The sequence below is a fragment of the Myiozetetes cayanensis genome, unplaced genomic scaffold, assembly GCF_022539395.1.
Source record: "Myiozetetes cayanensis isolate MyiCay16 unplaced genomic scaffold, myiCay2020 scf3, whole genome shotgun sequence".
In the NCBI taxonomy this organism is placed as follows: domain Eukaryota; kingdom Metazoa; phylum Chordata; class Aves; order Passeriformes; family Tyrannidae; genus Myiozetetes; species Myiozetetes cayanensis.
The window spans coordinates 45,121,403-45,134,688 of record NW_026087521.1 but is presented as its reverse complement, the minus strand read 5'-3'; the positions used below and the strand labels follow the sequence as shown (position 1 = coordinate 45,134,688).

The 13,286-nt window shown below is 36.6% G+C and overlaps 1 protein-coding gene across 6 annotated transcripts in view; it reads left to right on the top strand.

The window, feature by feature from the left end:
* CEP83 (centrosomal protein 83) overlaps positions 1 to 13,286 on the top strand; it is a 29,926-nt gene that overhangs the window by 6,255 nt on the left and 10,385 nt on the right. For 5 of the 6 annotated variants that reach the window (XR_007629911.1, XM_050323506.1, XM_050323504.1 and 2 more), the window contains 10 exons: positions 185 to 335; positions 1,546 to 1,638; positions 1,922 to 2,053; positions 4,489 to 4,740; positions 5,502 to 5,633; positions 7,939 to 8,053; positions 9,520 to 9,664; positions 9,799 to 9,948; positions 10,618 to 10,693; positions 11,794 to 11,939. Coding sequence is in view for 5 of the 6 variants with exons in the window: in XM_050323506.1 (XP_050179463.1) it covers positions 185 to 335; positions 1,546 to 1,638; positions 1,922 to 2,053; positions 4,489 to 4,740; positions 5,502 to 5,633; positions 7,939 to 8,053; positions 9,520 to 9,664; positions 9,799 to 9,948; positions 10,618 to 10,693; positions 11,794 to 11,939 (1,392 nt within the window). In the remaining variant the exon portion in view is untranslated. The remainder of the gene's footprint in view (positions 1 to 184; positions 336 to 1,545; positions 1,639 to 1,921; positions 2,054 to 4,488; positions 4,741 to 5,501; positions 5,634 to 7,938; positions 8,054 to 9,519; positions 9,665 to 9,798; positions 9,949 to 10,617; positions 10,694 to 11,793; positions 11,940 to 13,286) is intronic. The other variant, XM_050323507.1, reaches the window with a different exon arrangement.

Below are 13,286 nucleotides of genomic sequence, written 5' to 3'. Positions count from 1 at the left end.
TATGTTTTGGCAATACTTTTTATGCATGTGAATATGGGATAACTTTTCAGTATATTACAGGAAGAGGATATTTGTAGCTTAGTTCTTATTTGGTATTTCTGTGTTTGCTTCTGCATGTGAGTTTTTGAGCTTCAAGATCTAATTTTGGAAGGTACATAGAAAACAAATGTGTATTTTATTTCAGATTACAGGGCGATTATACCAAATCACAAGAAGAAGTGAAGCAGTTATTAGATGAAAAACAGGCTGCAAATGACAAAGTTCAGCAGCTTGTCACTGAACATCAAGAGCAATTGCTGAGTAAATCACAAGAGCTGGAAAAACTGAAGATGCAGGTGAGATAACTTACTGGAAGGACTTAATATTTATTTTTATCCTGTAATAGGGCCATGCATATTTTTTTGTTTGTGTAACATGTATATACCCAGATTGGATGTATTTCAGATGTCTTGAAATTCACCCAACACGAGTAATGGTTCTTCTTTAGTGTGTTGAAATTATTGTTTTCTTGTTTAACTGAATCTTTCAAATCCTGTTGTTAGGTACTATGTAAGACCCTCAGTCTCCATGCTTGCTCTCCTGTTAAGGAGAAAATCATCTGCCTTGGAGGGTAACTTAGGTGCCTACGCCTGGAAAAATAGATATTTGTTTCTCTTCATTATGACAGCTTTCTTCTTTCTTTCTGTTTCTTAGAAAACCCAAACCAAACAAAACCCCCTCAATATTTAAGACAACTTGGATGACACTTTATATGTAACTGCTTGTTTCCTTAAAATAATGTAGGACATATTCTTAGGAAACAAATATAGCATCTAAACACGGGATCCCAGACTATGAATGGAGGGGATGTGCCTCAGTACCATAACTAGAACAAGTTTTCAGGGACTTCAGGGTACAGATAAGTGAAAGAAAAGTAGAATAAATTAGAATATGTCACAGACTGTGGATGAAATGTCTTTTTATTAAACACTGCTTCTTGGTTTGCTGTATGAACCATACCCAAGTAATTTTAACAAAATTCCATACAGCGTGGAGCTTATGGCAGGGAATGTTTCCTGATGTTTTTTTCATTCAAACAAGTACCCATGTATCTGTTGGAGAACACACATCTAATAAGTTTTACAAATAGTTGGTTTGATATTGCTCATTTTGATTTTTAGGGGTTGGTTCACTTACTGTTTAAGTTTTTCCAGATGCTAATTCTTTATCTTCTATGTGAGACCACTTTTCTTTCACCTACTTCCTCCTCAAAGGAGATAAATCTCTTGACAATTCAGCTTGACATTTGTACTGCTTCTACCAATAAATACTGACATTTTAAATGCTGCTTTTTCCTTCCCAGAATATTTTTAGTTCACTAGTATGTTTTTTTGATTCTGTAAGTACTATTTGCTTCTGTAAGTACTGCTGAAATTTCTTTAGAAACACATAGAAAATTAAGCAGAATTCCTAAAATCATATTTGAAATACTTTTTTCCTTGCTACTTGTCCTGTCACAGTGTAAGTAAATAAGACTAGTTATTTGTGATACTTTTCTGTTTTAAGGTGATGACTCCTCAAAAATTAGAACTGTTAAAAGCAAAAATACAGGAGGAATTGGAATCTCCTATGAGAGAACGTTATCAGAAGCTAGAAGATGTAAGTAGTAGAAAATCCAAGCAGTAAGTATTGAAATTCTATTTCATTTAGAGTAGCGATCACCACTTAATACTTGTTCATAAAACCTTAGAAAATTAAAATGGAAAAGGGTGCAAGTATATAATTCTTTGTCTGGTAATGTTGTCCCAGGCAGGGAAGGCTGAAACTGTGGAATAGGGAGAAGGAGGCATTCAGTTCATCAAATATAACTTGTGAAATGATAGAAACATTGCATGGATGTTTGAAGGAAGTAAATCTGATTTTTTTTTTTCCTCTTACTTAGGAAGTGGAAAAATACAGAACACTGTATAACAAACTTCGTTACGAACATACTTTTCTGAAATCAGAATTTGAACACCAACAGGAAGAACATGCACGTATTTTAGAACAGAAGAAAATAAAATATGAGGCTGAGGTACATAGAACATTACAGTAGTATAGAAAGAATCTGGTGACAAAGCTTCTTGAACGTTATGGAACTGATGGTACTTGAGGAGTTGTCAGTTTGACACCATTTCATAGTGTTTGTTTCCATTCTCGTGATTCTCAAAATACTTCTGTGACTTGGTCTAAAGCTGCCTCTGTAGGTTTGTTCAGTGACGTGTTGCAGTATCATTTGTGCTATTAAAAGTAAGAGTAGCTTGCCTTCTGGTAAATGACAGCCAGTAGGTTTGCTTAATGCTTTTTTTAATGGCATTTGTGTTGGAATTTGAAATTAATAAGTTATCTGAGGAACTGATGCAAGTTTAGATTTTAAATTGCTTATGGGACAACTAATCCAGGAAGATATTGTTGATAGCAGATAAGGGCACATTTTGCAGTGTATCCGTTGTGATCCTAGGTTTGGATCATGAGAGTGATAATCAAAAGGATAGTGAAAACTGTGGTAGTTTTATTTCAGTTGTATTAACTCTTGAATAAACCATTCATTCATTTTGCTTCAGAATTGGACTTTCAAAAGTGTATCTAGCTAAATGAATTGCCAGCATATTTATGTTTTAAATATATCCAGCAGTGTAAATGAGTGTTGCATATGTCATTTGCATATTCATCTAAGTATTTGTCTGGGAGCATATATTCGAAGATGCCAGATTTGAATGTATTATTCCAAACATCAGACACAAATCAAAGCAATCATCACTTTCAAATTCAATCCAAGTTTGCAAATGCAATGCACTAAAACCAAAACAGTTGTCCTTCCTGGAGCTAAACCCACATGCTGCTTTACAGCCTACCTCTCTCATGGGCTTGTTGAGTCTGTGCTAGTCCTGCAGCTAATTAGCACCTTACACAGAACGAAACTACCTTGAGCCCAGGGCACAGTGTGGTCTGGTTTCTCTCAAAGCCTTTTTAGCCTTCCATGTCATTTAGCACAAAGAGACTGTAAAAACATCCTCATTCTTAAATGATGGCTTGGGCATATCGTGCAATGAGCCTTTGAATCTCCTCATAAAAGGCATTTGGAGGGCTTTTGCTGCAGAAATTGGCTTTTTTGCTTTGAGGATGCTGATGCGACTTCTAAAGGGACTGTTGCAGATCTGAGTTTGGACTATTCTCCAAATATCGAGAGACCTCTTACATTCATTACTTCTCATTCTTTTGCCCCCAATATTGCTTTCAGTCCATGTAACTAATTTTTAAATACAACAATCTCTATATTTATGTTTGTTAGTTACTGTCTCCAGATTAGTTTGTGCCTTTTGTACTACCTTGTAACAGAATTCTTTTTTTTCTTTATTGTCTGACAGGGCCCAGTCATGTTGCCTGTCTTGAGTTATTAGCAGATTTGAGTTCTGTTGTAGTTATAAAATGATGGGATCATAATATAAGTTGGAATAGACCTCTTTCTAGTCCACAATCCTGCTTAAAATATTGAAATGTAGTGGAAAAGTTGCTCAGGGACATGTCCAGTCAAGTCTTGAACATCTGCAAGGATGGAGATTTCACAATTTTTCTGGCCAAAGTATTTCAGTATTTAACCATCTTCATGGTGAACTTTTTTGACAATACCAAATTGGCATTTCATGTGTTCCAACCTGTGCCTGTTGCCTCTCTTTCTGTCACCATGCATCTCCTTCTCTTCTCCAAGCTGAAGAGGCATAGTTCTCTTAGCCTATCCTTATATGTCATGTTCCCTAACACCTGACCATCTTAGCACATCTTGGATTTGATTCAGTTTGTCACTTTCTTCATGTAGTTGATGCTAACTCGAGATGCAATCTTACCAGTACTGGGAGGGAGACAAAGAATCACTTCCCTGAATCTGCTAGCTATCCTTCTGCCAATCTGCCAGGATTCAATCGGTCATCTTTGCTGCAAGAGTACTCTGATGACTAATGTTCAGCTTGTTGTCCACTAGGACTCCCAGATCCTTTTCAATGGAGATGCTTCCTAGACAGCTGGACCCAATCTGTGTAGTTGCACTGGGTTACTCCATCTCAGGTGCATGACTTGCTCTTCTTGTTGAAGAGACTGGTCCATTCCATTCCTTTAGCCTGTCCAGATTCCTCTGAATAGCAAGTTCTGCCTTCCAGTGTGTGGACCATTTCCCCCAGTTTGGTGTCGCACACAAGCTTGCTGAAAGTGACTCCATCCTATCATCCAGTTCCCTAATGAGGACATCAATCCACATTGGACTCTCTAATGATCTCAAAAAGACCCCACTAGTTACAGGCAGTCAGAGGGTCTTGCTTTATTTTCCTACTCTAAGCAAGAAAACAAACACTAATGTAATTTCTTAATATTTCAAATGCCCACTGCTGCTCCTTTTTGAATTGTCCACTGCTGTACTTGTTGCTACCTGACACTTAACCAGTGTAAAAGCTTTATTTTTCTGATAACAACTCTCAGATTGCAAGACTGGATAAAGATAAAGAAGAACTCCATAATCGGCTGCTTAGTGTTGATCCCACGAAGGACAATAAACGTGTGGAGGCACTCTCTAGAGAAAAGGCACAACTGTGTCAGAAATTAAAAGCCTTAGAAGCAGAAGTAGAAGAACTAAGAGCAGAAAAGCACAATTGTGGTGTGCAAGCAGAAAATGTTCAAAGAGTACAAGCACGACAGTTAGCTGAGATGCAGGCTACAATGCGGTGTCTAGAGGTAAGAGTTCTTCTTTATTATTATTTTACTCCCTTGTAGAATGTAGTGAGAATAACAATTGGCCTGATAGAATTGTCACTGAAGTCATAGAACATTTTGCCATTGACTCCATAATTTGAATTTGTACATTTCAGATTTAAGATCAAATTATAAATATATTGGGAGCATTGGGAGTCAGGTACTACCAGCTCACCTTTGGAAAGGTGGAGTCATGTACTACCAGTTCAACTTTGGAAATCTCAACTGAGAGATTCTGTTGAATCATCTCCTTTCTAAACATGCAAGTGATATCCACATTTGCAGTCAGTAAGATGATCATGTCAGCACTTGCCACTTGGCTGAAGTTAGAAACCAATGGCAATATGTTAATAATCTTCTACAGTAAATTTTGTATTCTTTTCCAAAATGTTACATGATGCTCTTCTATTTCTTTAATCCTTTCCTCATCTGTTGTCTTGTTTGCCTGTGCCTCTTCTTTCTCCAACACGTTACTGCAATTACTGAGCTCTTGGCTGTTGCTCTCCCTTAAAGAAACTTTGTTATTGCCAGCCTGTTGTACACTTCCCAGGATTCCACTGTATTCCTCATCTGTGGTCCTCAGTCCTCCTGTCAGTTCTTGCTATCTCTCTTGATAGCGAGTCTTTTCCTCTAGATTTCTCACACAGTTGCAGCACACAGACAGATGGTTCATCTTCCTTTTTACTATTATCAGTGCTCTAAGCCTACCTCCAAAAATCTTACAAATACCTCCTTCATTCAAGGCAGAAAAGAAGTCTGCTGAACTGCAAGTTGATCGAATTGAGAAAGAACTGCAGATGAGTAATGAGCAGAACATTGTCTTAACTAGCAAACTTCACAAATGTGAACGAGAAGTCAATTCCTTAGCTGCTAAAGTAAGTACTTTTATGGTATCTGAAATAATTTTTTCATATCCTGTTATGTTTAAGTTTTTCCATTTATATTTTACACTAAGAATAAAGTAAAAATGTCTTCTGCTGTGACTTAGAATAGGTTTGGAATTTTCCCCCAAATTTCAGTTGGAAGATACAGAATGTGTGACTTTACAGGAGAAACATCATACATAAAACTATCTCTAAAGATTAAGGTTATGCTCTTTTTATTTCATTTTCTAGGTCCTTTTCCTACTTTTCCTAAACAGAACAGGACTTGAAGAGATGTCTTTATTTTCATGTTTTTAGTGCTCATGAAAACAGCCAGCCGTTAGAGCTTTAAATTGAATTCCCCCCCACACTTTTCTTTTTAATGGAGCTATGGCTTCTGGAGATCTTAAAAAGTATTCTCTGAATGTGCTATATTAGCTACAGGAAGCAAGCATTGGAATTACTTGTGGAGATCTAGGCACAGCCTTTTTGTTGAGCTAGTGCCAGCTTAGCTTGTACAGAAACATTTCAGTACAGAATTGCATCAGACCATTTTAAGTAGACTGTTGTGTTACAGCGCATCTGAGTAAATTAGTTGTTGGGTTGACATCAGACCTTGGAGGTTTAGTTCTATGATTGTATGCTTTTCTTTTTCCTCTTTTTTTTTTTTTTTTTTTTTTTTAGTGAAATTTCTAAAAAAGTACTTTGGAAAAAAAGATCAGAAGGCTTCGAGTTTAGGGAAAACCTGAAACTGCTTAAAAAACCTGACATCTCTGTTTAATATGTCAGTATAATTTGGTTAGTGTGGATGCCCCATGGAGGGTTTTATCTGGTTGCAGTGACTCCTCAGTTACACATCGTAAGAGACAGATCCTTTATGCAATTTTATATGCGATTGTTTGAATAAACAAGGAAAGTAAAAACACTAGTAAACCTTTTGGCCTTCAAGTGTTGTAGAATACTGACATTACTCTGTGTAAATTTGAGTCAGGATACTAGACCTACTGAAGTAGTTACCTGGGTAAATACAAGCTTTTTTCTGTCTCTTGTTCCTTCCTTTCTGGAGAGAATACTTGGTAATAATTTTTTATCACATCTGTTAGTTCCTGGTAACAAATTGAATCCCCTGTGTTTTCTTACCTTTCTGGACAGGCTTTAGGTAGTTCTGAAGTAACTGTAAAGCCACTAACTTTGGGCTTGTATATCTGGCTGAATACTGGGTCATTTTAAGTTCTCTGTTGACTTAAAGCTATCCTGCTTTTCTAAACACAAATTTAATTCAAAACAGGCTTTACAGTGCACATTTATGAGTGCTAAGTATTTAATTTTGGTCCTTAATTAACAAAAACAGTTCTAATTTACCATGAGAATAGGCTATAGCTATACCACTATTTAAAGCCTCTTTATGTAATGTGTCATACTTATCCCACATGAATACTAAATAGGAGGGGAAAACTCTCGTTAAACATTTTTCAATCAATTGTCTCTCAGAATATATAGAAGATTGTTACAGTCTTTTCTTTTTGTATCAACTGGTCTTCTCTGCTCACCTCCAGAATGAGGGCAAAATAAAATGTTCAGTGGTGTTTCTCGAAGGGAGGAAAGTAGAAACTAATTTCTATAGTAACCTCCACCCACTGCTGCACCCACTCAAACTTATTCCTGAGCACAGGTGCGCACGTTTGTCTTCCAGATTTTGTGCCTTAAAAATGCCACCTTAAATCTTTGCAAGTTGCCCTGAAATGTTCTCAACTTAGTATTTAAGCAACCAAATCCACCGTGTAGTTACTTAATAAGGTACTGTGTCATTCTTAGCCTTTTGCCACTTGTATATGCTAGCAGGTTGTAATTACAATTGTCATTGTGAATGGATTTTCATTATAAGTCCTTTCCTCTAGATATTTAATTCTCATTGACCATGTAATTACTGCATACAAATGCCTAAACTATAGAAAGTTTCTATGCAAGCAGTAATTTTCTTTGATTTGATGTTCTTAAAGCTCCTGCTTTTATGAGGCCATCTGATGTGTCTGTAGAGAAGTGATTTAAAATGCACTTGAAAACTATGAAGACCTGGATTTTGAGAAAGTAGTGCAGCACTGCAGGAGGTTGGGGGGGGACTGTAAATAGTCACCAAATTGAAATTACTTGGGGGAGCATTTGGTAATTGGGCTTTGGATATCACTGTTTTGTTTTACTTATGGAGATGAAATTTAATTTTATTTTAACTTGACTCTGAGGAATCTTTAGTCAGAAGTGAAGTAAATATATATAAATTTATTATAGTTGATTTGGTGGTTTTTTTTCTAATTCATAGGTAGAAGAACTTAAACATTCACATAAATTGGAATTAACAAATGTCAAACTGGAGGCAGCAAGAACAAAGGGTGAGGTAGAAAGGGAGAAAAACAGGATTCAAAGTGAAATGGATGGTAAAGTGTGACATTATTTTTTTACTATTTCTTTTGTAGCTTCTAGATACAATAATACAATTATTTTTCCTCTGAAAACTCCCCAGCAGCCTTCACCTTCTTCTTCTGGTCCAGGTCATAGATCTGACAAGTCATTTTGTATCTGAAGTAGCTGTGTGGTTTCACTTGCTCTGTGAAGTTTAAAACAGTTACAGAACAATTTTGTGTTTATGTAAATTAGTGATTTTGTGTTACAATTTGAATATAATCTGTTTTAAAACACGTGCTTCATGTGGTCATTTGTTTCTATTATTGCTAAATTCTAGAGTCTTTCACACTCAGCTTGAAACTTTAAGTGCCATAGGTCTTTAGTGGTTGTTTTGGTTTTTGATTCTGTGTCCATGGAATTGATACCAATTCGGTAAGGCTGCCATGTGAAACAAAATGTGATTTCCAGCTCATTCCTTGAAGGAAATAGGCAACATTTGAAGCTACCTGATGAAGCTGAGCATGTTGGCAACTTCAAATAGTTTTCTAGAGTGAAAAGGCCAAAACTTTCTAGAACCCATTGTGTGTTGATGATTTAAATCACTACACAGCTTTAAAGAGAACTGTCCTCACTGATTTGCCATTACCCCAAAACAGTACCTTTGTCTTCCTGAAATACTTGTTTCTGTTTACTTGCTTTAATATTAAGCTCACTAAGAGCAACTGTGAGAAAGTGGTGTTTTCTGTATTGACAATGCTCTTACAGTGTATTGCAAACTAAAAATGTTGGGCCCTAGGAAATACGAAACTAAATACAGACAAGTTTTAAGTTAGCCTGAAGTTGCTGTGAAATTCAATTTGCATCATTGAATTAGTTAAATAACCAGGTGTCATTGTCAGAGCAAGTTGGCCTATTTGCCAGTGAACACAGGTGTCTCAGTCACAAGATTTTAATTTGGATCATTTGTCCCTGCCTATAGAGTCATAGTTTCAGAATTGCTTAATTTGGTAGTATAAATGGATTAAAATGTGAAATTTGTTGTAGCCTGGTTACTATGGTTTCACTGGTACCCAGTTACTGTTTACTGTAAATTTTTCCAGAAAAAGAAAAACTTCTTGCTTGACCTTTTCATATTGTGGAACACTTCTTTTTTTAAATCCAGACACAACTGCTTAGTATAAATTGCTCTAGAGTTTAAAGCTATAATAATATCAAATGTTTAATTACTTTTGTATATGCAAATAATAAACTCTCGTAGACAGAGATTCCAGGATAAAGGTTACTTTTTAAAAGTTTTGAAATGTTGCTGTCATAGTAAGAAAATCCACATCTCTTCTGGTTTTCTTGTGTTTTGTTTTTTCCCCCTTCCCTGTTCATTCTATCTTGTGCATTGTGATTTCTAGCTCCCTTTTATGAATTTATAAAGTTATTTGAATACTGGATTTCATCAGCTTGTTATCAGTAATGACATTTTAACTTTTTTTAATGTATAATGCAGGATTGCTGTCCGACAAGGAAATTCTTAAGGCAGCTGTTAAACGTCATAAAGTGCTTTTAGTAGAAAAGGATCGGGAGCTAATTCGTAAAGTGCAAGCTGCCAAAGAGGAAGGTTTTGACAATATTGCAACCTTACAGAATGAAAAGTATGTTTGTTGCTTTACTTCTCAACTTCTAAAAGAGGAGTGTTTTGAGTTACTTTTAAAAATGTCACTCTTAACAAGTAAACACTTCTGGCATTTTGTAATGATTCTTGTGTGCATGTTGAATAACATCGTAGGTTAGAACTCGAGAACAGATTAGCTCATCTAGAGAAGATGAAACTGGAACAAGATACTTGGAGACAGTCTGAAAAGGATCAGTATGAAGAGAAACTACGTGCTGCACAGATGGCAGAAGAATCTAGCAAAAAGGAACTTCAGCGTTTGAGGTAGTGTGGCTTTTCTAATCTTAGCACCAATTTCTCATTTCCCCCCCTTAATTTCTTTACAGTAGGCAGTATCAAAGTCTACTATTCATAGACACAGAGATCTTCATTATGAAATGTTCGTTATAGTAGATTAAACAAAATTAACTTTTGTGTTATGTAAAAAAGAGAGCCGAATTAAAAATGAACTGTTTAAAAAAATAAAATTTTTCACCCAAACCTTTAAATATTATACAATTTCAATGAAAATTTTTAAGTCATAACTTTGCAACACACATTTGTTAAAGCTGGTTCCATGCTGGCTGCTGGCATAGCCCCAGTGTTAGCATAAACCATTTCTCTTTCCACAAAGGCATCATATCAGCAACTGGCAAGCTGGGACCCTAATATGGTGTCTCTTTGAGTTGATTATTATGGTTGTGAGTTAACGTGGGCTACTATAGTTTTGTATGAAGGTCAGTATGATAGAATGACAAAAGACATACTCCAAAAGCAACCAGATCAATGTATTTTACTCCTATGTGAATTCTAATAGTTGATAAAAACATATTTTTAATCATTGTTTAGTTAAACATTTATCAGCCTCTCAAATAATGCTATTTATTTGTCAGACTGATTTATAACATCTGTATTTTGATTAGATAAAAATAAGGTTATCTTACACAATTTTAGATTGAAAATTCAGCAGCAAACTATGCAGAGGAAAGAACTGGAAGAATGGAAACGTGAAAGTGCTGATCAGAAACGGGTAAGGTTTTATTGCATTGTAATGTCTTATAGAGAAGTACATTCTTTCCTGTAGTTACCATGTCACCGTGTTTGAAGACTAGATTGAATTTTTGAGGAACAAAATGCATACTGTGGATATTTAAAAGGAGAAGTGTTCAGAAATCAGTTATGTTTTCCTGGACCTTTATAAATGAATTACAGCTTTTTGCTTCATGTTTTGTGGGTACCAGGCATTTCAAAGCTGAATGTTTATGAACTGGTATATTGAATACGGTTATGCACTATTTAACTGGAGATTCAGTTTCCATGGAGACTTTTAAAGTGTTTCTAGGTAATGCTTCGCATTTACACTGCATCTCTCATCTGAGGTTCTTCAAGTGCTTAACAGATGTTTCATAAATGAACAAACTAGTGTAAAGAGGTATATTTCTATTGCAGAGTCAATTGATGACAGTATTGAAAATAAAACCTGATTTTTTTAACTCCTGCTCACCCGTGATATTATTTAGTAGGTAACAATAGCTGTGCATCAAAGTACTCTGCAAGCTGTGTGCACTTGAAGTTCAAGGCAACTGGTTTTTTCCTTCAGAAATCGGAAATGGGAGTATCTAAGTTTCCATGTGGGGAGGAAAAGGAAAGGGAAATAACTTTTATATCCTGACTGCAGAGGTTGGATTTTTCAGGCTCTGTGCTTCCCTACTTTTGTGAACTGGTTGGTACAAGTCACTGCTGGTTGTAACACACTGTGTGTTATGAGAGCCTGGGTAGCTCCACAACTCTGCTACTAAATGTTGTGTGGTCCTCTAGTTCTGTTCTGCCCTGGGGCTTAATGTTGAATTTCTGAAGTTCTGGGGGTCATGTCAATGACCAAAGAGTCCTGCCTCACTTTCTCATTTTAACTACAATAGAAATCCTTCTCTGTCTGTAGTTCTTTACTGTAAAGCTTCTGGAGAAACTGTTGAGCAAGGAGAAAAGGGACAAGTGAAATAGGCTAATGAAAAGCTAAAGCTAAAGCCAGTTGCTGTTTCCATTTGCATTGTCTCAGTATCTCAAAATGAATTGTCAGTTATTTGCATACCTTCTCAAATGGAAACAAATTCTTTTTTTTTTTTTTGGTAGCAAATCCACGACATGCAACTCCAGCTTGCCTCACTTTCTCAATCAGAAAAGGATTTGCTGGAGTCTAATGAGAAGTTGAAGGAAAGAATAGAAAGATTGAAACAAGAATGTCAACTGGCAGAGAAAGCTCAACTGGAAAGAGAGAAGTAATTTTTTTCTTTTGGCTTTATTTTTTATGTTGCTTGTCTTCCTATCATGTAGATTATCCAGAATTTACAATGCATAGTTAAGTAAAGTCAGAAAGTGAAAATGAACAGGAAATATTGGACAGTTGTAAAAAATGGCTGTATGTTCTGTTGTACAGTATGAATGAAAACTTTGCTCATGGTAACTTCAAAAATACGAGTTTGTTTCCATTCATGTCTATTAAAATATATTATTGACTAGTGGAGATAAACTGCTTGTATAAAATGAAATTCTACTTATACTGAAGTGAATGTCAAACTTCAATAAGTGGATCTAGAGTTTCAGACACGATTCTTTTCAGAGTGTTTAAGCAGTGAGGGTGAAAAAAGCATTCAAGCATTGTATTATGCTTTGATAATGTTTCGGGGACCCAGTCAGTATACACATGTATATACTTCTTTTCAACTCCCACTAGATATTTTTAGCTGATATGAGGTAAATAAAAGCTTATTGGATATCTTCTAGTTCCCCTCATCAACATTAAAAATAATCACTTTCTTTTTTGCACAAGCTTGACGACATACCATCAAAATATGATAATAAATGCTGAAGGGAGCTGAAATTTGTTCAGCAGATTCCATATAGCAATAAACACTTTCCTTGAATTTAAAGATTAATTTGTCAGCCTGAAATGGTGTAGTGGGTTGACCGTGGCTGGATGTCAGGTACCCACTAAAGTTGCTCTCACTCTCCTCTGCAACTGGAGAGAGGAGAGAAAATATAACGAAGGGTTCGTGAGTTGAGATAAGGACTGAGAGAGATCACTTACTGATCACCATCACAGGCAAAACAGACTCAAAGTGGGGATATTAATTAAATTTATTACTGACAAAATCAGAGCAGGAGAATGAGAAGTAAAATAAATCTTAAAAACACCCCCCATCTCTCCCTCCTTCCAAGTTCTACCTCTTCCCCGCTAGCAGTGCAGAGTGGTGGGGAATGGGGGTTACAGTTGTTGTTTCTGCCACTGCTCAGGGAGAGGAGTCCTTCCCCTGCTCCCATGGGGTCCCTCCCACAGGAGACAGTCCTTGATGGACATCTCTGGCATGAGTCCCTCCCTCAGGCAGCAGTTCTTCACAAACTGTTCCAGTGCAGGTCACTTTTCTGTGGAGTGCAGTCCTTCAAGCACAGGCTGCTCCAGCATGGGTCCCCCACACAGCCACAAGTCCTATCAGGAAAACCTGCTCCAGCATGGGCTCCTCTCCCATGGTCCATGGTCCTCCATGGGCCGCAGGGGCACAGCTGCTCCACCATGGTCTGCACCACGGGCTGCAGGGGAACCTCAGCTCTGGTGCCTGGAGCATCTG